Source organism: Erpetoichthys calabaricus, chromosome 8, assembly GCF_900747795.2.
Source record: "Erpetoichthys calabaricus chromosome 8, fErpCal1.3, whole genome shotgun sequence".
In the NCBI taxonomy this organism is placed as follows: Eukaryota; Metazoa; Chordata; class Cladistia; order Polypteriformes; family Polypteridae; genus Erpetoichthys; species Erpetoichthys calabaricus.
Genome location: NC_041401.2, coordinates 71,304,677 through 71,326,065, shown reverse-complemented (window position 1 = coordinate 71,326,065; position 21,389 = coordinate 71,304,677). Strand labels below are relative to the sequence as shown.

The window sequence follows — 21,389 nt, the reverse complement described above, 5'->3', positions numbered from 1 at the left end:
CATTTTAAGAGCCTCACAAGTTAAACTCTCTTCTTACGAAGCAAGACTTAAGGAAGAGGTGATGAAAATGTTTTAAATCTGACTGTGAAAGTGGTGTTCTGCACTGTTGCTTTTATATATTACCAAAAACTTGCTAACATATGACAACTGCAGATTTAAGGAATTTGTAATTTAAACTGTAAATTTCTTATTTTAGAACTAAGTCACCTTGGATGCCAAAAAAAAAAAAACAACCACAAATTCAATAATGGAGTCACTGAATTTCTAATGCTAATGCTGGAGAAAAAATACACCTCCAGAGATTAATTTCTGAAAAATCCACATGCACCATGACCACTCCCTTTCATACATCACAGAATTCAACTGAAGAGTGATGGTGCATGACATGAGAGACAGTATAGGGATTATCAATGGGCCAACTGAATCTCAATCATAAGATCCATATGAACACCGAATGGATTTTCCTTCAGTTTTTTTTTCTTTCTCCCTCTTGCATGACAGAAACTCTCAAGGATACACTTTGATCTTATTCAACAGAATTATTTATTTGCTTCTTTTTTCTTTTTTTTTTTTACTGTTCACACACTGGCTGAAGAAACTGGAATGTGGGACAGAAAGGGCATTTTTTTTTTTTTTTGCAACACCCTAAATGTCAACTCCTCTCTGCTTTCAAAATTAGTGTATAATTTAAGTCTTTATTCCATCCATTTCTACTTCAGTTTAAAACTTGTGAAAAGCACATTTCACACTTAATAAACAACATGAAAATTATATTTTTAATATTTTTGCAAGAAGAAATCTCAAACAGCAATTCAATAAAAGATACAACTTTACAATTGATACAAACATTGATCCCCCACACCCCCTAAAAGAATTCCAACACACTGAACACTCAGCCATGTTTGCCTACCTAATCAGAACAGTTATACTGTATAACAAAAGACTCAAACCTTAAGTTGTTCCTCATCTTTATTTTAACAGCAAAAGGGCTTGTGGTGTTAATGAATGGCATTAATGAATTCTTAGCAAAGTCCACAAATGCTACCATTCCTCACTGAGAAAAAAAAAATCAGTTTACAATAATATTAAGAAAGACCTTACTATTTGAATGAACAACTGTTAGAGTAGTGGCCACTAATCTTTACTACAGCTTGAAGCAGCTGAATAGATTCTAATATTCTTCTCCTTCTGGTATGAAGGTGTTGTTTGGCTGCTTTATTTCCTATTTGAATAGTTCAGTGGGCACCAAGGACCATAATTTAACAGTCTTGTCATACCACAATGCGTTCCATTCAACCCTAAGCCTAATATGCCACTTTGCAGTCTTTGCTCGAGTTAAAGGGTGTTTTCTAAATATATTTCTGTTGTTGTTTTATGACTTGGCAAACAAAAACTACTTGCTGGTGCAGTGATCATTAGTCTCTGGGGCAGCCTGAATTTATATGTAGAAAATATAGTGAATCATCCAGTTTTATTAAATTTATTAAGACTTAGTAACTTTGGTTCTTTTTGTAACCTGAGGTTTTTCTTGATATTCTACAGTAGTTACTTGACCACAAACTTACCTACTGTTGGAGAAAAATATATCTGTTCCACTCAAATACAATTCAATCTAGGGGTTGTCCACTTTGTGGATTGATCTATAGGGTCAAAGTAACCGTTAAATATTGACATCATGAATAAAAATACATGTTACTTTTATAAAAAAGTAATAATGTAAATGTTTAAAATATTTTCCTCTGGAAAACTGAGACTAGCAAACACAATCTCTCTTGTAATGCTGTCTCCTACGACTAACAAAAACATGCTAATGAAAACAACAGAAACCAGACTTGTTCTGGTAAAAAAAACTGATATACCATGAATATTATGTTAATACAGTCCTAATTTCAGCAAATGCACATAAAGAAACACAAACCTATCTACCTATCCTTCCATTTCCTTGAACCTGTTTAATCACTTTAGGATTGCACAATGGAAGAGCTTATTTTGGCAGTATCATGAACAAGGCAATGATGCCATAGTACAGGTCACCCCCTCTCTCTCTGTAAACTTCTTACAGAGAGTGTGCAGGATTTTGGACCCAGTCTTCACAAGCTGTGCGGCAGCAATGATATCCTCTGTCCACCATACGGTATGTGTAGTGCGTAAATATCAAAACATAGTGATACGAGATATGTGCAACCTTTCACAGTGATTCAAAATTGACTGTAGGATAAAAGATAAAGTATCTATGCTCATTCACAGCACAGCTCATGTCAGGGTTCTCGGTGCCATGGGGATCAGCTGTAAGAAGGCTGCCGGTTTAACAAAACCCAGGTTTATTCACTCTCCTTTGTTAATTAGCATTCCAGGTTTTACTTTCTAAGCATGCCTAAAAATAGGCCTGTGCCTGTTTCTGCAGATTCGGTAAGGATTCAGTAAAGACCCAAACGCTAAGTTTATGTTTTTTATTCTCACATATTTTACCCATAAATTGTACAGTAGAATAGTTCTTCAAAAAAATAATGATTTACATCAAACATCTTGCTTCTCTTATTAAAACTTTTTTCAACTTTTTTTTACAGAAACAAACTACAAATGTAAAACACAAAATAAAAAAGTAAAGGATTCATCAGTCAGAAAAATAAAATTATTTATGGTTAAATAACCTCTTTCAAAATACTACTCTTTGCCTCCACTAACCACTGAAATCGTCTGTTGCAATCCTCTACCATCAGTCTTCTTCCTTCTCTAGTAGGATCTCGGTCATCTGCTGGTCTGAAACAGCTGCAGTCTGACAGAGTCCCATCGCTTCACTCAGGAGAGTGGCAAGAATATGTTTACACTAAGAGGAAAGTGTTGAGAAAACAGGTATGAATTAAACAATGCTCCACACACCCATCTTGACCTTGTAAATACTTTTATGTCAAATACTATTAAAAGAAAACTTTTTTATATTTAAAACAACAACAAACAAAAAAGAGAGCAATAGAGTAAAATGTCAAATTCTTATCTTCTTTAAGTGTTTTTAGGCTACCTACTCACCTTCTGGTTTCTTATAAGGACAATGAACAGAAATAACATTATATCCCAATCCAGGCACATAGTCCTATGAGATGTAATACGCTTTATAAATGCAGATCTTCAGTATGTATATAATAGGTGTAAATTACCTCCTAACCACAAACCTAAAGAACTTTGCAAGTGTCTGGGTCTAAAGGGCATAATAAAAGATGATGCCATCTTTCCAGCCAAAACTACTAAAAATAAACTGGAAAGACTTATAATGAAGCAAACTGTAGCATCTTTCTTTTACCTACTCTATGGCTTTTGTATGTGAAACAAATTCATTTATAATATGTATTCTTTCTATCAAAACAGATGCTGGAGCAGTTACACAGAAATCATTTTCTTCAGTTTATTAGAAGGCCTCAGCAGTTTTAATGTCTGTGATCAGCAGCAAAAGCATCTGAATCTCATTATTAACGTTTATATATTTTGAAGATAAACTAGTAGAAGATAGTACCTAAGTAATTTAGAAAAAATGGCTACAACCCACTCCTAGACCTTTCCCTGTTCAACTATTTTCCTTACCACCAGTTCATTTCGCTCTTTTAACTATTCGTTTAATTAGATAGCATGTTTCTTTTGCCAGCTAATCATTATATAATTTACTTTAAAGAATGTACTTTACCAAAATGTTAAGACTATAGTCCCTTGCTTCTTACTAAAAATCGCCCAAGTTATGAACACTTTTCATATCTTATGGGTTACCATTTTAATTTTTTGATATGTTTGAAGTAATGTATATATCTGTTTCCTGTACAGATTGGAAGTCCCAGCTCTGCCCTTTCTCTTCCCTAACATCTGCACAATTCACTTTCAGAATATTATAACCACATTCATTAGCTATTTTTCAATGTTTCATGACTAGAACACATGTATTCACAATGAGATTGCTACAGAGGGCTGTATAGATACATGTCCATTAACAACAAACTATCATTTGCAATAAATGAGGCTTCCCTAAAACTCCCTTATCTCTCTTATGTTTCTTTTTTACAATATACAGGATTTAGTCCTTTTGAAGAATACAAACAACAGTGAACAAGTTTTCTGCACTGAAAGTTAAATTACTAGTTAAACCTGCTTAAACTCTTAAAATTCTTATTAATATTAGTTGATAACAATTTATTTTTTTTAAATAATTAAAATAAAGAGACATTTAAAATTAGATAATGTATCCAACTCTTTTGTCCCTCTTGTGTCCCAGTGTGCTTTCACTTATGTAGCACCTTTTCAAATCGCCAGGAATGTATATCCATCCATTTTCCAACCCGCTGAATCCGAACACAGGGTCACGGGGGTCTGCTGGAGCCAATTCCTGCCAACACAAGGCACAAGGCAGGAACCAATCCCGGGTAGGGTGCCAACCCACTGCAGGACACACACAAACACACCCACACATCAAGCACACACTAGGGCCAATTTAGAATTGCCAATCCACCTAACCTGCATGTCTTTGGACTGTGGGAGGAAACCGGAAATCTCCAATAGAGAGACCCAAGCTGTGCACAAGCTCCAGAGTAAGCAGGAGATCCCCAAAATAAAACGCGGGTCTCCTGACAAGGTGGAGAAACAAGCTGAGAGCACCGAGGCGGCCATAAAACCTCCCTTGGCGGAGTTGACGGAGTTCCCGAGGTGTTTCCAATCTCGCGGAGGAAGACAACCGGGAGGACAGCGAACCTGCTATAACTGTCATCGGCCGGGCCACGTATGGCGAAATTGTCCTCGGAGGACAGGGGATCAGAGGGATACCCATTACAACATTCCCCCTAGGTTCTCCGGGGAAGCTAGACAACGTAGCCAAGGCCCGTCTTACGGATCCTCCTGGAGGAAGACGTCCCTTGCGGGGCTGGACGCTCCGCCCCACTGTGCTTCGCTGAGGGGGGGGATATATGAGGGATTGCCGGCCATATATTCCGGCCAACACCTCCAAGCCGCCGGATGGAGCCCTACCTGCAACATAGGGATGCCCTGAGTTCCAGCAGGGTATCATGGACTATGGAGTTTTAATACACAGCCCTGCTGGATAATGTCGGGGCTGCCAGGAGGCTCACAGGGTGCTATGTGCCCTATAACCCGGAAGTGCGTCATAAACACATGACCGGAAGGAACGACGTGCTTCCGGGGTGAAGAAGTGGAATTTGTATATGACCTGGAAGTGTTCCTAGTCACGTGGACAGAGAGTGTGAAACACTTCCAGGTCAAGGACTATAAAAGGACTATGGGTAATCCCAGACGTCGAGCTGAGCTGGGTGGAAGGGTGGCAACGCGTCTGGGAGTGGAGGATTGTATTGATTAGTGATTGATTATTTATGAGTATTGTGGAGAGAAGGGTGCTTGGTGCACAGTATTATTATAAAATAAATAATAATTAGATTTTTATCTGGTGTCTGATGTCTGATCTGAGGGTTCATGGGGACGACAGTGCCTTTATCTTTCACATTATCTTTTGTTGATTTCATCATATTTTGCCCTTTCTCTGTGCAGTTTTTCCCCTTTGTTGTATCTTATTAATGAGAATTAAAAATGAGCAGAGCAGACACACTGGCAAACAACACTGAATAAGCAAAGGCTGCAACTACTTTAGCATCAGATCCACTAATTAGTAAATAATGGATTAAACAAACAATTAGAAAAACTAGAAAAGTAGAATGAAAATAAAGATGAAAATATTGTTAAAAAGAAAAAATACATTATTCCCATATAAGTTCTTGGTACATTTTAATATATATATATATATATATATATATATATATATATATATATATATATATATATATATATATATTTTTTTTTTTTTTTTTTTTTTTTTTAATTTTTTCTTTTTCTTTTTAACCAACTTAGTTTTCTAATTTCTATATTGTTCCCAAAATACAGAACTTGGGAAATAACAGTTCACTTAATTAGCCCAGGAGTCCAATTAAAAACAGAAGCTGGTTGGAACAAAAACCTGCAGCCACAGTGGGTCCCCAGGACCGAGGTTGAGAAACACTGTTTTAAGGCATGCTTATGTTTTTTCTTTATTTGTAATTGCAATAATTATTAAAGTGTGTTTAACAATGATGTAACCCAAAAAGTATCAATTTCTTAAAACTAGGCGTTTTCCTTGCATATACTGCAGCTCACACAACTTTGTATTCAAAGGCAGTAATGTCTCTAACTCCAAATATATTGCTTTAATATATAGATCTGATTGCATTATGAGTGGTGTCATCTACTCACTTTTATATTCTTACACTATGTTTATGTTCCACAAACTTAAGATGCACATTTCAGAACAGAAAATCAATATATGGTCATAAAATGCAAAACATTATGTCTCTAGACATTTTACTGATGCAAAACATAACATCTGCTGTTCTCAAGTGTATGGTTTTGGAAATTGTCCCCTCTTAGATATGGATGGATAATTTCAATAATTCACTACTCTGCCATGAACAGTTTTAGATTTATAAATTCTGCATATGCAGCATTATGGGACTCATTGAATAGTCCAGCTTTGTATAAATAGGCCAGATTGGGGCACTTTTTTCACTTCCAATTCTTCACCACTTTCAGTCCTCAATTTGGTCATGAGTATGGCATTTATAACTGTTATGAAAGTGGGCAACTTCACTTTTAATTCTTTTGCAGTAGTTAAAACTTAGTTTGCATAATTTGAAACTTCCTTTTTGTAGCACTTTGTCTTCTATAATGTGATCCTGTCCCTTTTGAAACTTTGATACTCTTTTTTCTTTTTTTTTTTTACAAAGTTGAGCAACAGTTTTGTAATAATGTTTGGATAAATTCATCTGCAGCATTAGTTAGTCAACTTGATTTCATTCTCATTTTCCTTATTGAGGAATGAGACATATTACACTTTAGGTGAGGTAAATACACACATACAGTACATAAATGCATACACAAACATACATACACTGGCATGGTGGCTCTAGTACAACTGTGCTGATCTGTGCTCATTCTCTATATTCCCAAAATGTCTTGATTTATTTAGACACTTTACTCTAATCTTTGGCCCTGAAGAAGGTGTTCCTTGAAACACCGTGGCCACCACTGAAGATACTCCATCTTGTGATGAGTCAAGGTTACAAATACTCTGGATTTCTTATTTGCCAGTGGTCTCCTTAACCTTGGATTCTAAGAGACACAACATCAGTTTTGGTTATGGATTTTTCTTGAACTAATGTTTAGGTCCTTTCACACCATTTTAGTATTACATCTTATAGGTAGTATTTAATGTCATATATATGTTTGGTAAAGATCACTTGCTAAGTCACTTTAAGTAGATCTCCTTATTTAATCTGTATTATTGTTAATATCTATGTACTCATGATATTTTCACCTTTTCATTTTTTTAATTTTTTTTTTTAGTTTCGAGTTACCTACTCCTTCATAACTATTTTTGTTGTACTTCTGTGATACTTCTAGTTTTTAATTTATACTTATAATTGTATTTCTTGATTTACACAGATATTTCATTGTTTAAAATAATTTGTATATATTTGTCTTTGTTTTCAATTATATGTACATGTATTTATAATTTTCTTGTTAAGTATATTTTCTTTTTTCATTTTAATTTTTATTCTTCATATCAGTTTTGATTGTTATTTTCTTGTATTGCACAGTTGTATTATATTGTTAGATATATATGTTAAACAAGGTATTTCTGTCATTGCTCTCATTTATGTTTTTTCTTGTTCTATTTCTTATATTTTTTCTGATATTTCACTTGCTGCTTCTTCATATATACTAGTTTTTTATTATACACTGTTATTTTTTCACCCAGTTGATAGACTTTTCAAATACTTTTTATGATAAAATATAATTTTATTATTTAGTATTACATAATCAACGTAGTCTCTTGCCCCATTGTCTATAGGAATTGAATATAGTCACACCTACCAGCAAACCATCATTCCTCTGCAGCACAGAGAAGGCAAAAGCTGGACAGGGGCAGTACAGACAGGCAACATAGCATGTGTACAGCCTCCCCGAACTTCCTAGTACCTGTAAAATTCAGAAAAAAAACACTGTCAGACTCATCTAACAAGAAATCTTAGATATGAGATTTTTGCATTTTGTACTTTTATAGTTTTCTAACTAAACCAGAATCTACTCATTGTTTTTTTATTATTATATTGCATACTACATTAATTATTTCAGTGATCTAAAAACATACACTGGTACAAAAATATACCTGATTACAGGAGAGTGTCTTATGGAGAACTGCTGTAAAAACAGTGATAAAAAAGAAAAATATTTTGAAGACCAGAAGAACTAATCACCCTTGTGTATAAAACACATATTGTTGCAGCAATTCTTGAAAATAAATAAAGCCAATGATGCTGATTTTATTGTCTGATATAGCAGAATAAGAGAGGAGGACTTTAAATTTGACATGATCAGTTACAGGGAAAAACTGTTTAAAATAAAAATTAGCAGCCTGGTACTGCATTAATTCTGAAGTGAACTTAATAAGTGGTTTAAGACAATGTAGCATAAGTTTGTACGGCTAAATTTTACTGCAAAAAAAGAAAAAAAGAATGCTTCCCTCAGTCAAGCCAGAAATGAAAATATATCTTGTTCTGCTTTTGCTAAAAGATACATATTATTTGGAAAATACAAGAAACTACACTAACGTTGGAAGTCTTAAAACAAAACCAAAGTTGTAAGCAGAATACAAACATTTTCATAAGTTGAAACACTTGCTCAATTGTTATCTTATATCGCATGATGTCATGAGTCACATAACATGGCATGAAATGCCTAGCAACCTAAAACACAAAACAGAGGGTCACATAAAAATTACACATTCCTGACAGACTGAATTATAAAAACAAATGGATGAATTTACAAAAGCAGTACACATTTTTAAAATAAAGCAATGTCACTTTAGTTTTTAACCCAAAACCTAAGTACATTCAATGTTGAATCTAAGCAATGTCTTATTTGTAAAATAAAAAATGCAAAAAAAGTTATTGGCTACTCATACTGAAACTGGATACAATACAGTCTGAATACCCTAAAACTAGGAATGGCTATACACTGGCAAGTACAACAATGAATACATATGCTTGTTTTTTGAACCTTTTAATTTCTGTGTGAGTGAGCACAAAGTTTTTCTTGTTTATTCCTTCACAATTAACTCTTAAAGAAAATAGGGTTCAACAGCAAAACACAACCACTTAGTTTTATCAATTTAAACTGCTCTTCTCATATGACTGGATTTTTACGTTTCTGTCTGTGCAGCTGCATCAAGGACAAGAACAACACTGGGATTTGAAAGAGGAAATTCCCAGGTCTTAGTGCCATGACACATAAGCCCAAAGTTTTGGTCGTTGGTCAATTTACATATAAGTGTAAACATTACTGTGTTCCTTACTTACTAAGCCCAGAGCTACTAGAGGTCAGAATGCAAACATGCAAAAGCAGAATTGTAAATGTTTACTATTGCTTTATAAGTCTAAGGCAGATAAATGGCTGGTTATGCTGTACACCTCACAGAATTCTTTTTTTAATTAATAGAAAAAAAATACTTAGGAAAAAAACTATGAAAGAAATCCACCACAGAGGGAACAAATATGTATTATGTTTGGTTTTGATCCCCATTTTGGATGGAAATAGCTTCTGAGTTAGAATATTACCGTCCACTTTCCTGGAATATTTTCTGAATGTTTCTTATTTGGAAATGGTACTTTAATATACACATAGAATAGGACACTTGAGAGATCCTAGAAAATTGGATTATTATGCAATAGAAAAAGAGGTTGAAATTAGCTAAACAAAAGACACAACTCACTGAGTTTTTGCAATGCAGGTTAGCCATCATGGTATATTGTCTTAATGTAAAACCAAAGAACTCTAAATTGGTAGAATAAGTCAATTGCACAAAATAGGGCGAGGAAAACATTTTTTAAACACCTCACCACCTAGTGATGTGTAAAGTTTAAACAGCATGGCTTATGTGCTGGAAGCAATGTGAATATTTGCTATGGATTCCAGTTTTCTTTTCTTTTTTTTTTTTTTGCCTGTGATGATAAGTTACTGGATGTTTACCATCTCTTTTCTGCTTGTCTCAGTCAGTGGCTATTCTACAAAATCTATCATGAAAAGTGGACAGTAGTCACAACTGTGCTTAACTGCTCACCCATTCCATCTATCATTCCAGCCGGTGCCACAGGTCAGAAATGATGAAACAGCCAAGGGTGAGAGTGTAATGCGAGCAGACTCCACTTAGGAAGCATGACCACTGAAAACAAAGGTCAGAAATTAAGCCAAAGAATCAATTCCAACAGCACAGCAGAAAAGCAGCTGCCTCCGGGAAAGAGAATATCTCAATGAGGTTTCCACTACAGTTCTATTATTACATAGACTTCAGTGCTGGTATCTAGCTGATTTAGCCATTCTGCAGTTCTTTTATTTTAGTCTGGTTACTTTTATTTTGATAAATGTCAGGTACATTAATGTGCTGGAACTGGAATTTGGAAGATTTTTCAATATGAAAAATATTTTTAAATCTTGCTGTCATCTATTTTGTTATCCCATCCAGAACTGAGGTATCGGTCTCGACTTTACTGCCTGCCAGGGAGAAAAACTTTGGATTATACTTTTGTTAAAGATGATTTAAACAGCAACCTGATTCAAACATCACCTGGTGATTTATTAAAGCAATGCAGGTCTTCCTTTCCTACATTTCAGGATGATTTGACCTTGTATCTACCCTAATTTTGGCAGTCTTGGTGAACTGGTTAAGGCCTTAGGAATATCCAAAATGCGTCTGAGCGTAAAATATTGTATTTTAAGGATATTATGATATAGGCAACTACAGTAATCCCTCCTCCATCGCGGGGGTTGCGTTCCAGAGCCACCCGCGAAATAAGAGAATCCGCGAAGTAGAAACCATATGTTTATATGGTTATTTTTATATTGTCATGCTTGGGTCACAGATTTGCGCAGAAACACAGGAGGTTGTAGAGAGACAGGAACGTTATTCAAACACTGCAAACAAACATTTGTCTCTTTTTCAAAAGTTTAAACTGTGCTCCATGACAAGACAGAGATGACAGTTCTGTCTCACAATTAAAAGAATGCAAACATATCTTCTTCTTCAAAGGAGTGCTCGTCAGGAGCAGTGTCTGTCAGAAAGACAGAGTAAAGCAAACAAATCAATAGGGCTGTTTGGCTTTTAAGTATGCGAAGCACCGCCGGTACAAAGCTGTTGAAGGCGGCAGCTCACACCCCCTCCGTCAGGAGCAGGGAGAGAGAGAGAGACAGAGAAAAACAAAGTCAAAAATCAATACGTGCCCTTTGAGCTTTTAAGTATGCGAAGCACCGTGCAGCATGTCGCTTCAGGAAGCAGCTGCACACAGAAGGTAGCAACGTGAAGATAATCTTTCAGCATTTTTAGACGAGCGTCCGTATCGTCTAGGTGTGCGAACAGCCCCCCTGCTCACAACCCCTACGTCAGGATCAGAGAAAGTCAGCGCAAGAGAGACAGAGAAAAGTAATTTGGGTAGCTTCTCGGCCATCTGCCAATAGCGTCCCTTGTATGAAATCAACTGGGCAAACCAACTGAGGAAGCATGTACCAGAAATTAAAAGACCCATTGTCCTCAAAAATCCGTGAACCAGCAAAAAATCCGCGATATATATTTAAATATGCTTACATATAAAATCCGCGATAGAGTGAAGCCATGAAAGGTGAAGCGCGATATAGCGAGGGTTCACTGTATACAGTAATCCCTCCTCCATCGCGGGGGTTGCGTTCCAGAGCCACCCGCGAAATAAGAAAATCCGCGAAGTAGAAACCATATGTTTATATGGTTATTTTTATATTGTCATGCTTGGGTCACAGATTTGCGCAGAAACACAGGAGGTTGTAGAGAGACAGGAACGTTATTCAAACACTGCAAACAAACATTTGTCTCTTTTTCAAAAGTTTAAACTGTGCTCCATGACAAGACAGAGATGACAGTTCAGTCTCACAATTAAAAGAATGCAAACATATCTTCCTCTTCAAAGGAGCAAACAAATCAATAGTGCTGTTTGGCTTTTAAGTATGCGAAGCACCACGGCACAAAGCTGTTGAAGGCGGCAGCTCACACCCCCTCCGTCAGGAGCAGAGAGAGAGAGAGATAGAGAGAGACAGATAAAAAAATCAATACGTGCCCTTCGTGCTTTTAAGTATGCGAAGCACCGTTCAGCATGTCGTTTCAGGAAGCAGCTGCAGCTGCACAAAAGATAGCAACGTGAAGATAATCTTTCAGCATTTTCAGACGAGCGTCCGTATCGTCTAGGTGTGCGAACAGCCCCCCTGCGTCAGCGCAAGAGAGAGAGAGAGAAAGTAAGTTGGGTAGCTTCTCAGCCATCTGCCAATAGCGTCCCTTGTATGAAATCAACTGGGCAAACCAACTGAGGAAGCATGTACCAGAAATTAAAAGACCCATTGTCCGCAGAAACCCGCGAAGCAGCGAAAAATCCACGATATATATTTAAATATGCTTACATATAGAAGCCGCGAAAGGCGAAGCGCGATATAGCGAGGGATTACTGTATCTTCCTTCTCAGTCCCTTTCCTAGCCTTCCTCAATCTACTGTTGGAATGGCTGGATGTCTGGAAAGGACAAAAGCCAACACTTAATTGAAGAGAACCCATTAAGACATTGGAACGTGTTTTAACTTCATCTATCATCAGTATTAATCTGACAGAAAATTTTCCATTAGTGATGTTGAAGTATATGACATGATGCTTCACTTCAACAAAAGCACTACAGCTGACTTGCAAAACCTAATAATAGCCCATGACATTTTATGAGACTTTAGATTTAGAATTAATCTGCAGACACCAGCACAGATTTCTTTTAATCTCATTTTACTGGCACATCTTTCAAAGCAGAAGCTGAAAAACAATGTATTTGAATACATTTGAGCCACCAAGACAGAACAGGAAAGAGAATGAGGAAGTGGTGAGACAGATGGGAAAAGATATTGAAATGCACATGGTCTGATTTTGGGTATGCGGTACATACTGGACATAGACAGACACACAGACAGACAAATAGATCTTAATTAATCTCCAGGAGAAATTCCATCATCATTGCTATTACTTGAATGTTATATTAAAACAAGTGCACTAGGTAAAGCAATGTAAACAGAGAGAAAAAGAAATGCTTTGGAAAAAGAAATCCTTATACGTATGGAATGCCTCACAAGCCACAATCCCATTAACTGTTGCTCAGCCGAATCATTGCCCATAATGCATAAAGTGCCAGCCTCTCTAGGAATCCTGTTGTTTTAAACTGGAAACAAGTAGAAAACATACACATAGAACAGCATAGACTTGTTTTGATCCCAAATTCCAATGCATAAAAGGAGAAATGTTGTTGAAAGCTTTCAGGTAGTTCACTGAATTAAAGGAATGGAGGTTTACCAGCTGTATGTTCACCAAGGCCCGTGATAGTCTTTAAAGATTATAATAAGCTGGGGAAGAAAAAATACGTTTACCGCCATAGGCTCATAAAAGTTCTTTAAATTGATCTGGGTAACTTTTTCAGTAACAATTTATACATTGTAATACAAAGTCATCTTATTTGAAATCCAAAACAAGTAACAAATAGAATGAAGTCATAGAGACAGTTAGAAAATACATTTTTGTTGTCTCACCAAGCAATAACTGGTTTTGCAGTGTAGAGGTAAATATATGCCTGACGCCTTTATTTAGCAAATTACAATCATTATTTATGGTCAGTAATAAAGAAAGAAAAATACAGGCTAAACTGGGAGTCACTATCCCAAAAAATAATAATAATAAATAAAAATGGATGGCACAGCCACTTATTTGTCACATATTTTCTCTCTTAGTGGTCAAGTATCCCAACATCAGAGATTTGCAGGGGATGCAGTTGAAATTTATAGTTACAACAACAACATTTATTTGTATAGCACCTTTTAATAAAAGCTATAATTCAAGGTTATTTACAAATGGTCATAAATGGAAATAAAGAAAAAAAAACAAATAAACTAATCATAATAAGGATCAGATGGTGAGTTGGAAGGGGAAAAAATAATAGTTAACCTCTTAAGTTATTGGAAAGACAAGAGCTAATTGATTCTCCAAATGACAGTGCATACATAAGATTCCATAAGAAGGTGTATACTTTCAATGTTTAAGAATACAGTATGTGATTTACAAATATTAAAACTATAGGTTCTATATTTCTTTCTTTCTTTTAGTTCTTGTATATCTCAAGTATAGTGAGGTCAAATAAACCAATAAAATTACAAGTCTTACAACTCTTACACTGAGTTGGAAGGACTGGAATTCAGGGAGTTGGTTCTCTGCACAAGCAAAGCGTTGTTCTTCTAATCGTAAAAGCTGGTATGTGTAAAGAGTAAGGGGAATACTAACATACACTTAAAACTGTGACCCTTTGGCAAAGTATGCAAGACTTTAAACAAGGTACTTGTTATTTTCTTTTCCCCCAATTTCATTTCTTGCTATCAAATTCACTGATTATTTCTTAATTGGGGAAAAAAAGAACGGCTTTAAAAAGTAACTTCCATGTTTCCTACTTTGTCAAATATACTGTACTTTTTGTTTGCATGTTTTTATTTATTCATGTTTAATTTGGTGCACCTTATACACTTTTGTGTTTCAGCTGCCTTCCATGGTTGAAAGATGATAACTGACAAACTCATTGCTGCAGCAGTCATTATTCCTTTATGTGCTTACAGGACATGAGTGCACATGTAGGTTGTTCTGTTCCATATGCATGCACTGAAGGAGACATTACAGCATTCATTTTTTTGTAATTAAATAAGACAGACATAGATCTGCTCTGTTACCATTTTGGTATTAGAGATCCCAATAGCATCTTCCACACAGGTGGAATGAAACTGAAAAGAATGGAGAAAAGCAAAAATCAACACACACCGAGTAATAGGGCCAGTTCCTTAGGTCATATCCCAGTAGGTTTACAACAGCAGCACTAACCATGTGTAACATAGGAGGAAATGTTTATAAACCGAAGTCTACTGACAAAGCTAATTATAAAATGAAAATCTAATTAATCAATAAAATACTAATCTTCTCTATATCTATTCTGGGTGTTATTACAGGAAAATGTGAAGACCATAACCTAATCTGGACATTACCAAATATCAAGCATGTAGAATTAATGTGGATAAGGGTCTTATAGAAAAGAATGATCTGCATTCCCATATAATCTTAAGGCAGTGACAAGTTGCTTACTTCAGTATGCATCCTAGGATAATTCCCGACCGCTGTAAAAGCAGCAAAAGAAGGATTACGATGTAAGAAAATTAATACAGTATAGTTTTGTTTACTTTAGTTACACTTCAATAAGGAAAAAAACATACTTTGTTAATTAAATTAAAATATAATTTTTGTAATAAAAAAGTAAAGGTTATTCCTACAGTGTTATGGCTGTGCAGCAGCTAGAGAAGATGAAGTAGGAGATTTAAAAGTTAGTTGTTCATTTAATCCGAGAGAAATATGTAACCCAAGACTAAAAATAGGTTTGGCTTCTTATGGTGTTTTGCTCAAAAGCATTTCTGAAACTCTGTGAAAAAAACAAAAACAGCCAAATAAGCATGACTGTGAGAAAGGTATATGAACTGTTCTGCAATAGCTTTTGTAAGGTTTTTAATCTTAACGAATCAAACATGTTCCACTGAATTGATCTGCAAGCCCTCTTCTTATCTCCCTTATGCAGACAACTGCAAGATTTCCAGAGTAAATGTAGTAAATAATATTTTTACACTGGCAGAAGGTCCATTGCTCAATATTAAAGGATAAATTTGGTTATTTTTTCATACTCATGATATACTTTGGAAATTGTGTTCTGAAGTGAAGTTTTTTTATATATTTTACAAGCAAATATTCATTGCCAATGTTTGCACTTAAAAATGGACCCCGAGAGCATGAATCCAGACATAAAACAAAAGCCTTAAAGCATAGCAAATATGTCCCATTTTTCAAGGCAAGTACTGTATGTTCTTGAATATTGATCTGTATCCTAAGAATGTAGTACATTCATGTAATTTTGAGGCAATACAACTTTTAGTGAGATTCTGCAATTTTAAAAGAAATCCAGCAGTACTCTTTACATTATTAACTCCACATATTCACTCCACAGCAACCTTTGCCCGCCCCCGAGGGCATGATTACCTGCAATTCATGAATGGGTTTCTAGTAGTCAGGGCAAAATTTTTCTTCAAATTCAAGTTTGTTGTCATGTGTACATGATACAATTACTTTCTTACTTGCACCTCTCCTCTGAAAAATAAAAGTAATGCAATGCCAACAAAGGACTCATATCCATTATCCCTAAGACTCTTTTGTCTGCTTTAGTCACATTAGTTTTCCTAAGATCATACGCATATCTGTAGGAGTCAGAATAAACCAGTAAGAAACTCCAACAGGCAGAAGATGAAAGAAAAGAGAGAAAAAGAAAGAGTTTTTAGAGACAAAAGGAGGAAAATGTGTAGCCTGGATCTATAGAAAGGCTTTAGACAACTGCTGGCATACCCTCAAATTATTGTGATTACCAGATGATAGGCAATGAAAACAGCTAAAACTATTTTCTTTTATTTTCACATTCTGGTTATGTGGACTGTTGAAGTATTTTGGTAGAAAGGCAGTGTTGCATTAAGCACCTTGACACACTTTTCTAGTTTTGTGGTGTTCTACTTCCTTATTTACATGAAAACTCCGCCTATGACAATCAGCTTTGAACAGTAAAGCAAACAGAGTATATACTTACTTCAGGAATAACAGTGCCAAGAATCTGCAATAAAACATTATTTGCAATTTCCTTTAATTTTCATAAACATGCAGTAGCTCAGAAATGCTTTTTTCAATCAAAACATCTATCACCTCAAAGTGCACATTTATTAAGTTTTAAGGCTTTTGTTCTATGTTTGGACGTATGATATTTGAACCCCATTTTAAATGGCAAACACAGGCACAGCATTTTTAAAAATTAATAAAAAAATTCTTAGATTTAAACACAATTTCCCTTGACAAATTAATTTACACCATGATTGTGAAAAAATAATTTCGACATAAAAATTAACAAACTTATCCTTTAACAGTACTCTAGCACTAAAAACCAGACACTGGCAGTCCAGTCAAGGAGCCAAGGCATTTGATTTTACAGAATCCCATCTGTATTTTTCAGATGAGTTCTGAGCAATGCTCTTAATATGAACTTAATATTGTGGCACCCAGACGGGGCTCATGCCCAGGAAGACAGGAGGAGGGCTCATTCCTCCTCCTTTGGGGGCCTATTGGGGGCCACAGGTACAGGGCTTGGAAGCCCAACCCTGTAGAGGCCGCCAGGGGGCATCCCCCTGCCTGAAGGACCCTGGAGCCCAGTACTTCCACCACACCAGGAAGTGCTGGGGGAAGAAGAGAGGGAACACCCGGAATGCTTCCGGGAGGACAGCCAGCATTTCCGCCACACTGGAGCGTGTCCGCGGGATTGCCGGTGCACACCTGGAACACATCCAGGTACGGATAAAAGGGGCCGCCTCCTTTCATTCGAGGCTGGAGTCGGGTGGAAGCAGGACAAGGTGATAGAAGAGAGAAGGAGGTGGTCCGAAGAGGCAGAGTGGTTGGCCTGGACTTTGGGGAAGATTGGGGTTTGTGGCACTTGGACTTTGTAAATATGTATAATAAACGTGTGTTGGGTGACATGAGCGTGTCTGCCTGTCTGTGTCCGAGCCAGTCTCCACAAGTGATTTTTTTTTTGTTTTTACAACCTGCAGTCTATTCATATAAAAAAAGTTGAAAATTCACATCAAACCTTTAATTTTTTCCCTTTTGGAGACTTGGCTTGTTTTTTTTTTGGGTAGGATGCTACTGGAGTGTTTTTCTTTTTCAGCTTCATATCCAAAATGTATTGTTTTTTCTTATATCAAACTTTTTTATTTTAATACTTTGTGCTTTTATGTTTATACAGTTAAAAAAATTGCATCCTTACATTTTGCAATGCAATTCTGCATGCACTGTGATGCAAAATAAATTTTAAATCACTTTAAATAACTAAAGAACTCATAAAATGATTTATATTGACCAAATGTAACTTGTGAGTTGATTTTGATCAGTTGATTTGTAACAAAGTCGCACCTTGATGGCTTTCACAAATCCAATCAGTTAATTACACATTAAAGCTAGTCTTAACTATATACTCTCCTGAGTAACAATGGATGCTTCAGGTAACAGCTGTAACTGGTAACTGGTGCTCTACATATCTTTAAACATTGAGTGCAGCAACAGACTGCCTCTGGTGTGAATTTCTACAGAGCAGCACAACTGAACCTTCATTGTCACTGCAGTGGATATGATGAAGACTTTCAGTAAAACCAACATTAGAAAGGCAACTGGACCCAAGAACACCAGTACTACAGTTTTAAATTGCAGTGATCAGTTAGATTTTCTTTTCTGGGACAAATTTAACCTTTCCCTGACTAAAGCAGCAATATGGCTATGATTCCAGTTCCCATGAAAAACTACATGGAATGCCTTAGTGACTATCATCTAATAGCGTTGAGTTCAATTGTTATGAAGTGCTTTGCAAGACTGGTGCTGGGAGACATTAGGAGTGTTATTCCAGACAGCTTGGACCACCTGCAGTTTGCTTGTAATCACAACTGGTCTACAGAGGATGTAGTAGCCCTTGCACTGCACAGCACCTTGAAATATCTGGATAAAATTAGGTATTAGGTGAACAGAACACACTACAGCAATCATGAAGAAGATCCATCAATGACTGTATTTTCTCAGATGTTTGAGGAAGGCTCGAATGTCTCCAGCAGCACTCACTAACTTTTATATGTGTGAAGTAGAGTCCATCCTGACAGGCTACATGGTGTGTTGGGAAGGCAGGAGTTCAGTGAATGACCACAAGGCATTACAGAGTGTAGTAAAAACAGTGCAGATCATTATTGGCACATGAATACAATCTCTGCAGCAAATATTTGCCAAGTGCTGTCTGGGAAAAACAAAAGGAATCATAAAGAAACCCAGTCATCCTGCACAAATTTTTTTCTTTCTCTCTGTCCCTTCTGGTGGGTGTTGTAGAACTATTACAGGCAAGTTTTGAGATTTAATTAGAGTTTTTGCCTGTAGGTAATAGAGCTGCTCAACTTTCATTATGTGATAAACTGTCTGTAATCATCTAAGTGAATTAAGCGCCACATCTTCTGTGGCTGTCGTGTATGCAATGCTGTGTTTAGTGTTAGTTATTGTGATTATTATTAATAGATAGATAGATAGATAGATAGATAGATAGATAGATAGATAGATAGATAGATAGATAGATAGATAGATAGATACTTTCTATCTATCTATCTATTAATAATAATCACAATAATATTAGATTTAAATGTGAGCTGTTTTTGGACCTGATGTTTTATGTTTTTTATTGAGTCTGTAAGGAATATTACACAAGTAGGAATTTCACTGTGCACTGTAAATGTGACAATAAATATACCTTGATCTTTACATCTGCATTATGTCAGAATGCAGTGTATATCTTTAAAAAAAACTTTTAACTGCTATATCCAGGAGACAGGAAAGGATAACCAGCTAATTACGATGTGGTGCATAAAGCACGATGAACGGCTAAAATATTGCAGAATGTTTTCATTGTTCGTCAGTGTTAGAGAGGGATATGGCATGCAATGCAATGGAAACTGGAGTACCTAAAGGGAAACCTCACAGACATGGGGAGAGCATACAATCTGCATAGACTTCAATCAGCTGTGGGTTTTAAGCCTAGGACTCTGAATCCATGAGACAAAAGTGCTAACCACTTTGTTACTGGGGTGGCCACCTTCAAAATACACGCAATGAAATGACAATACAGTGATCCCTCGCTATATCGCGCTTCGCCTTTCGCGGCTTCACTCTATCGCGGATTTTACATGTAAGCATATTTAAATATATATCGCGGATTTTTTGCTGGTTCGCGGATTTCTGAGGACAATGGGTCTTTTAATTTCTGGTACATGCTTCCTCAGTTGGTTTGCCCAGTTGATTTCATACAAGGGACGCTATTGGCAGATGGCTGAGAAGCTACCTAACTTACTTTTCTCTGTGTCTCTTGCGCTGACTTTCTCTGATCCTGACGTAGGGGGTGTGAGCAGGGGGGCTGTTCGCACACCTAGACGATACGGACGCTAGTCTAAAAATGCTGAAAGATTATCTTCACGTTGATACATTCTGTGTGCAGCTGCTTAGTGAAGCGACATGCTACACGGTGCTTCACATACTTAAAAGCTCAAAGGGCACGTATTGATTTTTCACTTTTTGTTTTTATCTCTCTCTCTCTCTCTCTCCCTGCTCCTGACGGAGGGGGTGTGAGCTACCGCCTTCAACAGCTTTGTGCCGCGGTGCTTCCCATACTTAAGCCAAACAGCACTATTGATTTGTTTGCTTTGCTCTCTGTTTCTGACAGCCTGTGCTCCTGACACGCACTCCTTTGTAGAGGATGATATGTTTGCATTCTTTTAATTGTGAGACGGAACTGTCATCTCTGTCTTGTCATGGAGCACAGTTTAAACTTTTGAAAAAGAGACAAATGTTTGTTTGCAGTGTTTGAATAACGTTCCTGTCTCTCTACAACCTCCTGTGTTTCTGCGCAAATCTGTGACCCAAGCATGACAATATAAAAATAACCATATAAACATATGGTTTCTACTTCGCGGATTTTCTTATTTCGCGGGTGGCTCTGGAACGCAACCCCCGCGATGGAGGAGGGATTACTGTAAATGATTTGAGCAATAAATAGGCTCACTTCAACTAAAACAAAAATAAAAAACCTAAATTATGTACAATCAATTGCTAAATTTATAAAATTTTATAACTGATTTTAAAGCTAAATTTGTCTGTATTTCTTAGGTTTTAAAACAGTTTCATGTCAGTTGCTTTTTGGCTAGTTGACTAATCTTGACCTGTAGTTAATACTGTAGTAGCTATTATGCTTCTGAGAGGAGAGGTGGGGCTAGGGACATGATTGGCAGAAGTAAAATTGGCAGGTTAGGCAAGCAGTCAACAGAGAACTTCTGGGAAGACTAAGGAAGGTGGGTGGAGTCTGTGACACAAAACAGTAAGTGGGAACCAGCATGGAGTAAGTGTATGAAAGAGTATGAGAGGCAGTGAGTACAACATCACTACTATTCAAGCTTGTTATTCTAGTAGACATTTCCTGCGGTCCAAGCAATAGGAAGTTATAGTAGGTACATCAGGTTGAAGCACTTGCAATAAAAACACCCGGTTCAAGTTTCTCACTGCTGCCTTCCTGGTGCATAATACAA

General features: G+C 36.5%; 1 protein-coding gene across 1 annotated transcript in view; it reads right to left on the bottom strand.

Moving 5' to 3' along the window:
• Nucleotides 1-2,502: 2,502 nt before the first annotated feature.
• Nucleotides 2,503-21,389, bottom strand: part of zswim7 (zinc finger, SWIM-type containing 7) — a 68,004-nt gene continuing 49,117 nt past the window's right edge. Inside the window, exons 5-6 of the mRNA XM_028806771.2 lie at nt 7,951-8,055; nt 2,503-2,827 (exon numbers count right to left, since the gene is read on the bottom strand). Of these exons, the coding sequence (XP_028662604.1) occupies nt 2,717-2,827; nt 7,951-8,055 (216 nt within the window). The 3' untranslated portion in view covers nt 2,503-2,716. The remainder of the gene's footprint in view (nt 2,828-7,950; nt 8,056-21,389) is intronic.